This window comes from Triticum dicoccoides, chromosome 3A, assembly GCF_002162155.2.
Source record: "Triticum dicoccoides isolate Atlit2015 ecotype Zavitan chromosome 3A, WEW_v2.0, whole genome shotgun sequence".
Classification (NCBI taxonomy): domain Eukaryota; kingdom Viridiplantae; phylum Streptophyta; class Magnoliopsida; order Poales; family Poaceae; genus Triticum; species Triticum dicoccoides.
The window spans coordinates 258,700,585-258,711,871 of NC_041384.1; the positions used below are offsets into that span (position 1 = coordinate 258,700,585).

General features: G+C 48.5%; 1 protein-coding gene across 1 annotated transcript; it reads right to left on the minus strand.

Moving 5' to 3' along the window:
- Positions 1-4,480: 4,480 nt before the first annotated feature.
- LOC119268034 (coatomer subunit beta-2-like) lies at positions 4,481-11,281 on the minus strand. The gene is made up of 4 exons (XM_037549525.1): positions 9,157-11,281; positions 7,868-8,377; positions 5,145-5,230; positions 4,481-5,049 (listed from the first exon to the last, which is right to left on the minus strand). Exons 1-4 carry the CDS (start codon positions 11,206-11,208, stop codon positions 4,845-4,847), a joined length of 2,853 nt encoding a protein of 950 aa, XP_037405422.1. The 5' UTR covers positions 11,209-11,281; the 3' UTR covers positions 4,481-4,844.
- Positions 11,282-11,287: the final 6 nt, after the last annotated feature.

Sequence of the window (11,287 nt, forward strand, 5' to 3'; positions counted from 1 at the left end):
CTTCAGAAAGAACCATGTTTATTGAATCCGATTCAACTAAAGTTGGAGAAACAGACACCCACTAGCCACCTGTGTGCGAAGCACGTCGGTAGAACCAGTCTCGTGTAAGCGTACGCGTAATGCCGGTCTGAGCCGGTTCATCCAACAATACCACCAAATCAAGAATCAACTAGTGACGGGAAGCAATATGTATATACCCACGCCCACAACTCCTTGTGTTCTACTCGTGCATATAACATCTACGCATAGACCTGGCTCGGATGCCACTGTTGGGGAACGCAGTAATTTCAAAAAAAATCCTACACACACGCAAGATCATGGTGATGCATAGCAACGAGAGGGGAGAGTATCGTCTACGTACCCCCATAGACCATAAGCGGAAGCGTTATGACAATGCCGTTGATGTAGTCGTACGTCTTCACGATCGACCGATCTAGCACAAAAGGTACGGCACTTCCGCAATCTGCACACATTCGGCTCGGTGACGTCCCGCGAACTCACGATCCAGTAGAGCTTCGAGGGAGAGTTTCATCAGCACGACGACATGATGACGGTGACGATGATGCTATCGGAACTGGGCTTCACCTAAGCACCTCTACGATATGACCGAGGAGGATTATGGTGGAGGGGGGCACCACACACGGCTAAAAGATCAGTGATCAACTTGTGTGTCTATGGGGTGTCCCCCTCCCCCGTATATGAAGGAGTGGAGGAGGGGGAGGGCCGGCCCTCTACTATGGCGCGCCCTGGGGAGTCCTACTCCCACCGGGAGTAGGATTCCCCCCTTCCATGTAGTAGGAGTAGGAGAGAAGGAAGGGGAAGAGAGAAGAGAAGGAAGGAGGGGGCACCGCCCCACCCCCTAGTCCAATTCGGACTAGGCCTTGGGGGGGCGCGGCCTGCCCTAGGCAGCCCCTCTCTCTCCCCCTAAAGCCCAATAAGGCTCATATACTCCCCGGCGAATTCCCGTAACTCTCCGGTACTCCGATAAATACCCGAACCACTCAGAACCTTTCTGATGTCCGAATATAGCCTTCCAATATATCGATCTTTACGTCTCGAACATTTCGAGACTCCTCGTCATATCACTGATCTCATCCGGGACCCCAACGACCTTCGGTACATCAAAACACATAAACTCATAATACCGATCGTCACCGAACGTTAAGCGTGCGGACCCTACGGGTTCAAGAACTATGTAGACATGACCAAGACTCATCTTCGGTCAATAACCAACAGCGGAACCTGGATGCTCATATTGGCTCCTACATATTCTAAGAAGATCTTTATCGGTCAAACCGCATAACAACATACATTGTTCCCTTTGTCATCGGTATGTTACTTGCCCGAGATTCGATCGTCGGTATCTCAATACCTAGTTCAATCTCGTTACCGGCAAGTCTCTTTACTCGTTCTGTAATGCATCATCCCGCAGCTAACTCATTAGTCACATTGCTTGCAAGGCTTATAGTGATGTGCATTACCAAGAGGGCCCAGAGATACCTCTCCGACAATCGAAGTAACAAATTCTAATCTCGATCTATGCCAACTCAACAAGTACCATCGAATACACCTATATAGCACCTTTATAATCACCCAGTTACGTTGTGACGTTTGGTAGCACACAAAGTGTTCCTCCGGTATTCGGGAGTTGCATACTCTCATAGTAAGAGGAACATGTATAAGTCATGAAGAAAGCAGTAGCAACAAACTAAACGATCATTGTGCTAATCTAACGGAATGGGTCAAGTCAATCATGTGATCCCATTAATCAAATGACAACTCATGTCTATGGCTAAGAAACTTAACCATCTTTGATTGAACGAGCTAGTCAAGTTGAGGCATACTAGTGACACTCTGTTTGTCTATGTATTCACACATATACTAAGTTTCCGGTTAATACAATTCTAGCATGAATAATAAACATTTATCATGATATAAGAAAATAAATAATAACTTTATTATTGCCTCTTGGGTATATTTCCTTCACCCACAAGTCTGGGGGTGCGCCCCCCGAGCTTGTCGCTCCCTCGTGACTCCTCAGGTCTTCTTCCGAACCTTCGTGGTTCCCTTCTGGTCCATAAAAAATTAATCCAAAGTTTTTTCGCCGTTTAGACTCTGTTTGATATTGATTTTCTGAAAGGCCAAAAACAAGCAAAAAACAACAACTAGCACTGGGCACTAGGTTAATAGGTTAGTCCTAAAAATGATATAATATTGCATATAAAACATCCAAAATTGATACTATGATAGCGTGAAACAATATAAAATTATAGATAAGTTGGAGACGTATCAATCGGCACCCTCATCCCGGCACGGGAATAGTTTGCTGCTAAGATAACTTTACATTGAGAGGGTATTTGGATCCGATGAAAGCAAAACACCTTTTGGGAAGCTTGATCGGGGCTCCTCGGACATCCGAGGTCTGTTATTCCTCGAGCGGGATTCTGGTCGCTTTGGAAGAAGGCGCGCAAAGAATATGTTGAGCCAGTTTGCAAGGCCGAAAACAATAGATGGAGGATTGCCGCCAGAGGAAGTCCTTGGCTTGAAGACCAGTTCGAGGGGTACTAATGGTCTCCTGGATAAATGGGTGCCAACCTTGTCAACTCCCAGAAGACATGGGTTGGGCCGAGGACCCCCAGATGACCAACCAATGGGCCACATTCGTCAAGCCTCATGGAGGAATCAAGATGAAATCTTTCGAAAACGTGATGCATACTCCAAGGCACAAATGCAATCTTAGGCATGTTTATCTTTAGATGCAACCGACCTATGTGTAAACCTAGGTACCCTGGTGCGTCACTCCAAGGCACAAATGCAATCTTAGGCATGTTTATCTTTAGATGCAACCAACCTATGTGTAAACCTAGGTACCCTGGTGTCTATATACGCTGAGGAGTTTAGATAGTAGAGAGGGGCTCATTCATACACGATCTCAAGATAGATCAACTTGTAATATGTACCCCATCCACAATCAGTACAACAAAGCAGGACGTGAACCTCGGTAAAACATCATGTCCCCCTCATGTCATGTTACCATCATGCCAAGACTACCAGCTCGGGACCCGCTACCTGAGATCTGTCGGATTCGACTCCATCACCAGGTAGTGCTCCCCACGAAGGCGATCCAGATAGTGTTGCCCACGAAGAAGCGCCTTGGGATCCCTGGGGATGTTAACTGACCGCATATCGACAAGTGGAGATGCGAAGACATGCGCGCTCACTTCTGGGAGGTGGAAACCTCCCAAAACCATGGCAAAACCCGCATCTCTAAAGATGTGAAATGCCCCTCGGGCAAAGTGAGGCCAACCAAGTTGGGCACCCACGAGAGAAAGTAAGCCGCCTCCAAAAGACAGCATCTTCCCGAGATGCGAAGAGCCCCTCCGGCAAGGCGGGAACGCCAAGAAGAAAGCATGCCACCCCCCAAGAGGCGGCATCCTCCGTGGCTATGACAAAACCAATACCGGAATACAAAAATGAGGCAAGGTAAAAGTGCTAAAGCAATCATATTACCAGACATGTCATCGGTACAAAGAAAGGACTCCCAAAGTGGCCGAAGTCGTAACGAGCCCATGGCTCTACACTACCAGTATGTCATGTGATATGGCAGAGCACCAAAAAGCATGCAATTCATCATATTGATGTCAACGCATGCCACTTACAGTCTCCCACGAAGATGGTAGAGACACCAAGTGCTTAAAGATGGTCGAAGCATACCGCGGATGCATCAAGCCCCTTCAAGGAAAGCTCCAAGAGGAAGTTGTCGAGAGCATCCTCCACCACCCAACATGAGCAACATGCTCACCATAACGGAAAGGCCTCGCTCGCTCCTGCAAGCATACAGGATGCGCCAATTCAAGCACAAGGCATACAAGGCCAAAGAAACGGTCATCAAAATATGTACTCCCTCCGTCTCAAAATTTGAACTAATTTAATACTAAATCAGCGACACTAAATATGTACTCCCTCCGTCTCAAAATTTGAACTAATTTAGTACTAAATCAACGAGACTGAGTACTGGCTCATTGACCGGACTATTAAGGGCCTTTTGTTTCCAGGATTAATAGAAAGCATATAGTGTCATGACATTAGGAATCCTACACGAATAAAAATACTTTCTCCGTTTCTTTTTAGTCTGCATATAAGATTTGATCAAAGTCTAACTTTATTAACTTTGACTAAGGTTATAAAAAAATATATCAAGATTCACAATATGAAATCAATATTGTGGGATGCATCATAAAATTAACTTTCATACCATATAACTTTAGTATTATAGATGTTCATATTTTTTCCTACAAAGTTGATCGAACTTTACAAAATTTGACTTTGACCAAATCTTATATGCAGACTAAAAAGAAATAGAGGGAATACATCAATCGATAATAGAAATTGTTTGGTTCCATCAGAGAGATAACAAAGAAATTGACAGCAAGCGAAAGGGCGATACAACATGCAACACTGAAAGAAAAGTACGGCAACGTAAAACATGTAAGGCTGAAAGACAAAAGCACGAGACATTAAAAGGGACCCGTAATACAATATCTCAATCCGCCGATATCAAGAATAAACAACACAAACCTCACATCTATTCTTACACCACCATTTTTGTCAAAAAAAAGGCCTCATCTTGGAAGGGAGTTGGGAGATATCATTGCATCTCTCCAGGATACTAGTTGAAGATCCATTTTCAGTCTCAACACTGATTTCCTTGCGAGCTTCCTCTTCTCATCCCTCTCTTTAATCTTTTGTACATTAAAAACATCTTTACTAGCCCACTGTACCGATGGTATGAAACTGGCAAAGTGGATCTCCTACATGACAATTGCGACAGGTCGCGTCACAGCTTAACTGCCTCCCTTCTGCTTGAGGGTAATCTTGTCTCCCAAGCTGAGCGCAATTCCTTGAGTCTTGCTCCTTATTCTGATGTAACCGCTGAGCTTGCCATCAACTTGCTTCTCAATGCTAATGTTCACCAAAGCATCTTCTCCAAACACACTCTTCGCATAAAGATTTGCGGCAAGGAAACCGCATTCACCATCAAGCGCAGACCTGATATCAGGTTACCGTTTCAGAAGTAGGTAACTCCATCAGTAATCAGATAAGGAAGAGAAAGCCTGGAATAAAGATGGAAGACTGCAACTTACGGTGGTGTTAGACACTTCATGTTTGTTGACTTGATAACATGATTCAAGAATTCCTTCTCGTCTTGAATTACTGTATTAACGGCAACCTGGACAAAAAGGAAATAGTTGTTATATAAACTGAAATAAGGAGCAACAACAGATTCATCAACACGAAGCAGTGTGACAAGACAACTCAATAAACTAGAGATGATACATCATGCATTGCAGTGAGAATTGGTTGCGATTGTTTCGATTAGATTTGGTTGTATGATTAGATTGTCAATATGAGAACTGAAACTAAAATTGTTATGGCGCTGCTAGAAGAAGGGCGCGAGAGGGCCGGCCGAGGGCCTTTTTGCCCATGGCCGGGCAAAGAGGGAAGGGAATTCCTTCTTAATTCTTGCTTGAATAGATTGATACATCTCCTCTCTTTATATAAAGAGGTTTACTTGACTCCCAAGCAAGGCTTACTTGACCCCTAAGGCCTTGTACAATGGGAGGTGCTTAGAGAGATGCTTAGAAAAATAAACCGGGTTTTCCTGAAGCACCGGTGCCTATTTCTACGGGAGAGGCGCTTAGTTAAGCGTCTATCCTGTACAAATAAGCACCGGTGCTTAAGGAAAATCTGGTTTATTTCTCTAAGCACCTCCCCTAAGCACCTTCCATTGTACAAGGTCTAAGCAAGCGCCCTTATCTCTAATTAACCCTAAGACTAACGGGCTATACCGGCAGCCCAGGCCATTAGGCCCATTACGTACTCTAACACTACACCCCACCTGGACATGCAGCTTGTCCTCGAGCTGCAACCTAACCAACTTATAACCATGACTCGACGCAACACAAACCTAACACCTAAAAACAAGCCTTTTACATCTCGGCTTGTTTTATTACTCTCAACCTGAAATGAACTGGGACGCTTTATTTTGGACCCCTTAACAGAAAGTGGACACCATCCGCATGTCGGACGTGCATGTGTACAGCCACCTGGATCCCATGGACACCACCTGGACAAAAGGAGTGCATGTGTATGGCCACCTGGAAGTGGTTGCAAGAGCGACCAACAGAGGCGCCCTCGCGGCGGCCGGCGGCGGAATGAAGTGGTGCTACGCGGTGTGCTCCTGTCGGTGACACCCTGCCTTCTCCCCGCCGGACGGCTATTGGTCTGCACCGCACAGGGAAGAGTGGTGGACTTGCGATGGAGAATGACGAGGAGGGGTGCGCACCCCCCCCCCAACCGCCGATGTCGTAGACTTTGAGGTCGCTGCCCGCGGGAAAAACGGCATGCCCGCCGCCCGTGGGGGAAACCGTATGCCCAAGATCCTCGACGCAATGGACGAGATCGAGGTACTTTGCGCGGCGAAGGGCAATTTGGAGGAGCGGCAGCAGCAGACCACGCATCTCCCGCACACGCCGACACGCTAGGAGGCCACGCGCAGCAGCCTGTAGCCTCACTGCCACCGACACGTGGCGGGCAGTGATCCAAGCCGGAAGCGGTGACGTCGACGGCGGGAACTTGATCTGCTGGATAGGGACGCCCTGGGGAAGCGGTGATGGCGACGGCAGGAACATGATCTGGTGGATCGGGACTCCCGCCGGCGCGGTCGATGCGGGGCCGGAGCTGACCGGCAGTGGCTGCTGCAAGGGAGCGCCGGGCGCGGCGGAGGCCGCCAGAAGCGGCGGCTGCCACTGCAGCCAGGGCGCGGCGGTGGTGGTGATGGATGGCAGCTGCAGCGGCAGCTGCAGCAGCCCGGCGAGCGCGGCGGGGACGCCCTGGGGCAGCAGCGGGCGGCTGCTGCGGCGGAGCACCGGGCGCGGCGGAGGCCGCCAGGAGTGGCGGCTGCCACTGCAGCCAGGGCGGGGCGGTGGTGGCGGTGGATGGCAGCTGCAGCGGCTGCTGCAGCGGCTGCTGCAGCGGCCCGGCAAGCGCGGGGGGGACGCCCTGGGGCAGCAGCAGTGGCTGCTGTGGCGGAGCGCCGGGCGCGGCGGAGGCCGCCAGGAGCGGCGGCTGCCACTGCAGCCAGGGCGGGGCGGTGGTGGTGGTGGATGGCAGCTGCAGCGGCAGTGGCCGCCTAGTGCGGCAGCTCTGATACCAAATTGTTATGGCACTGCTAGAAGGAGGGCGCGAGAGGGCCGGTCGGGGGCCTTTTTGCCCACGGCCGGGCAAGAGGGAAGGGATTTCCTTCTTAATTCTTGCTTGAATAGATTGATGCATCTCCTCTCTTTATATAGAGAGGTTTACTTGACTCCCAAGCAAGGCTTGCTTGACCCCTAAGCAAGCGACCCTTATCTCTAATTAACCCTAAGACTAACAGGCTATACTGGCAGCCCAGGCCATTAGGCCCATTACGTACTCTAACAAAAATGCATACAAGTTAGTTGCAGAATACTTATTTAATATGAGTAGCATGCATGGTGTATGTTAAATGTGGGTCTTTTACCATGTATGGTGGCATTGGTGGGTTCGCATAGTTGCATGGTGAGAGAATTAAAGTTAGTGTGGATCAACTATTTATAGGTACATAGAATTGCATATCAACCAGGTGCAATGACAACAGTACCCTTATTCCAAACAGTTTTCAAAGCAAAACTAGACAAACATCATGAACCAAACTGAAAAGTAAGAAGTCTGATTGAGCATACTTTTAAAAGATTTAACAGCTTCAGCTAGACATTTTGCAATTGGAAAGGAAAACATCTTGCAAAGAGGTTTTGCAATGACTGAATTGTAGAAAGAAGCCAATTACCTTGTTTTCCCACTCAAATTCTGCCCACATGTTCCGGAAAGTAACATCTGCACATGTAGCAGGTGAGATATAATCCATGATGTCAATGTGAATATCATTCAGGACAACCACTGATCTTTCCATCACATTGGAAGTCTCGTAGACTATGTTCCCAAATATGACTCCAGTCTCCGTGGAAGAAACCTTGATATTAGCACGAATTTGCTTGCTTGACTCAGGAGCCAACGTATAGTTCTGAGGGCGGTCAACAAGCTTGAGGTCTCCCATTGTAGCTAATTCCAAACACAGGTTCTGAAGTGTCTCCTTTGTACGGTTTATGACAGTAACATCAAGTACAATATCATAATGATGAACTGTCACAAACGCTTCAGCATATACAGGATCACTGAACCCAGTCAACTGAAGAATGCGGTTAAGCCTGTTTGCATCATCTGTTTCCTTACTGAATCCACCAGTTGCAGCCTTCAAATCATCTTGGACCTCATCTTCCAACTCAAGCTGGCTCATGCCCTAGGAAACAAAAATCGACAATTTAGAGAACAGAGGGGACAGATATAGAAGAGCATTTTACTAAATCATATTCTTTTTTTGACGGTTACTAGATCATCCGTATTCTTGAAGCAACAATATGGTTCACGTTTATCACTATTACACATGCTCATAATGCTGTTGAAACAACTACCAGCTTTTCCTCTGCCCAAATATCAAAACAAAAAAAAGCTTTCTAGCCAAGGATACAAACTTCTGAAAGATCTGACTAATCTTACATATCTACGAGAAATCAAATCCAACAAACATGCCAAAACCTTTCGTGTTATAACAAGGCTGCTCAAACTGAGCAACGGCACAAAACGCAAACATAGACTAGTCAAGTAACATTCACAATATTACACCACGAGATTCTAGTGGAAATAAAAAAAACCAAGAACTGGTTACACAGGGAAAGTCCCAGAATTATACTAGTAAGACTGAAGGACAGGAAAAACCACGACAGCTATTATTTAGAACTTCAGAAATTATTTAAGGTCATGAGAGAAGCCACAGAATGTAACAGTTTGTTGCAAGATGCAAGAAAGAAAGATAATGCTCCTATTGCATGTAATATGCAGTAACTTGAGAATATATGTCAATAGAGTTGCAATGCAAGCACCAAGTAATGAATTTATTGTTCATTTTAGAACAGAATGATTGAACGCTTGTGGGCTAGCTTGCGAGCATGCATTAGACAAAGATAAATGTTGCAATTTGCATAATGCAAAAGCAACAACTAGTAAGCAAGTTTCTCTTACCCTTCTGCTCTTCAGGTGGTAGAAATCAATAAGATCATCTGGCTGGGCATGAGAGATCTGTGATTTGGCTTTCATCTCCTCCGTCTCCCTGAATTGCTTCTCAGCAAGCATCTTGGCAAAACTCTGCCTACATGACTGCAGCCAAATCTTTCTCACGTCATCACCAGTATTGCAAAGCAGCCGCACACAAAGCACAATCCTGTCATATGAATCATTATCAATCGGTTGGGGAAGGTATGAGGATAGCCCCAGCTGCAGAATGGACGTCATGACCAGCAAGGCCCCAGTACAAGCCTTGTTTGCTTCAGCCTTTGATGGCTGCACCTCCTCCAGCCTCAATACCAATTTGGTAAGCGTACAGGCAACAACTGCAGCCAAGAAGAAATCACCTGACAGAATGAGTGATCTGAGATTCAGAGTCGATGCCAATGATCCAGCAGTAACTGGTGGAGTCGAAATGGCTTCAGTAGCAGCACTCTGTGTGGCGTAAGTGCCATCTGCAAGAACAACAGGCCGCCTGGAAGACACAGTGACAGAGTTCACCATCGGCTGGGTTGGCTTGGAGGAATCAGTTGTCTCGCCTTCCTCTGAGAGAGTGAACAATGGTAGATCCCCAAGGCACTGCTTGATGGTAGTAATGGCACTCTCGACCTCCGATAATGACAGGGAGTACTCACCAAGAATCCAGAGAGCGATTGAACAGACACGGGATGCACGGATCTGATAAAAGGTATCACTCAGTCTCTGGATCATGGACACACGCAGCTTGGGATTAGTCTCAATGATCTCACGCACAAACAAAACAACATCAACTGCTGCCGCGACATTAGTGTCACCAAGGAAGTCCATGAGGAGGTGCACCACCGACCCAGCTACCTCTGGGTACTCTACAGCACATGCATGGATCGCTTGCACCAGCATCTGGCGGTACTCACCACCCTTCTCAAGTTCCCCTGATTGTGTCTTGACCACTTCCTTCTTGAGGTAAAGCACCACCTCCTCCACATTACGAGGAGTGAGCAGATCGAGCACTAAATCCAGCACCTTCCTCTTGACATCTAAGTTCGGGCTGGAAAGTGCACGCAGCACATCCATCACTACATCCACCATCACATCCCGGTGTGCCATGCGCAGCTCATTCACACGGTCCAGGAGAATGAGCCGGACATTGTTGTCACTCTGCGATGAGAGGAGCTGGCAGTATGTGTTGGCAGCAGCGCGCACAGCAGTGGGCGCCGAGGAGAGCGACACCAGCGCCCCAGCACACTCATAAACAACAGCTGTGCTGGGAGAAGAAAGAAGGGATATTATGATCTTGATATACCTGCCCTTGTCGGCACGGTTTGGAGAGCGGCAGACCTTGCGGATGAGGTCTACGGCGGCCATCTGCAGGAGATCGGGCCACTCGGTAACACGTTCCGCGTTGGAGAATAGGTACGCAACAGCACGTTCCTGACCACAGAGGCAGAGCATGAGGAAAGCGTTCCGCCGCGCAGAGGCGTCCTGCTCAGAAGCGAGCGCGCGCTCAACGAGCTCGGGAGCGTCAGGGATGAGCTGGTCGCCGTGTGGGAGGCGGTAGATTGCCGAGATGGCGGAGAGCGCGTGGCGGCGGATGAAGTGGTGGCGGTGCTCGAGATTCTCGAGAATGGAAGGAACGAGCGGCTCAAGCACCTCCGGCTCGGAGAGGCGGCAGAGGAACCGCAGCGTGACGCCCCGGATGTACTCATTGGGGTGCTGCAGGTTGTTGCGGAGATTCTGGCAGATGAGGATCATCTCCGGGAGGACGCGGCCAGCGGCGTCGCGCTTGTCAATGATCTCGAGGTAGAGGAGCAAAAGCTTCTGGATGGTGTGGTCCTCGGAGGGGAGGACGTAGCGGACGACGGTGATGAAGAGCGTCGGCAGGGTCTCGCCATTGAGGAGGAGCATGACGGCGCGCTTCATGGCCTCGACCTTGGCGGCGACGTCGCTGCCCTCCAGATCCGCCTTGATCTCATTCGCCATGGCGGCGGAGCCCTTGTCGAAGTGGACTAGCAGCGTGCACGGCTTGTCCATGGCGCCGGATCTGCCGTGCACCCGCGCCGGAGGGCGATGGCGGGTGGGGTATTGGTGGTTGGATCTGCGGCGGAGGTGG

Coding starts and splice junctions, on each gene's coding strand:
- LOC119268034 (XM_037549525.1), bottom strand. CDS start 11,208: ATGGACAAGCCGTGCACGCTGCTAGTCCACTTCGACAAGGGCTCCGCC. Junction 8,378..9,156: donor ACCACCTGAAGAGCAGAAGG/GTAAGAGAAACT, acceptor TTTGTTTCCTAG/GGCATGAGCCAGCTTGAGTT. Junction 5,231..7,867: donor AATTTGAGTGGGAAAACAAG/GTAATTGGCTTC, acceptor CTTTTTGTCCAG/GTTGCCGTTAATACAGTAAT.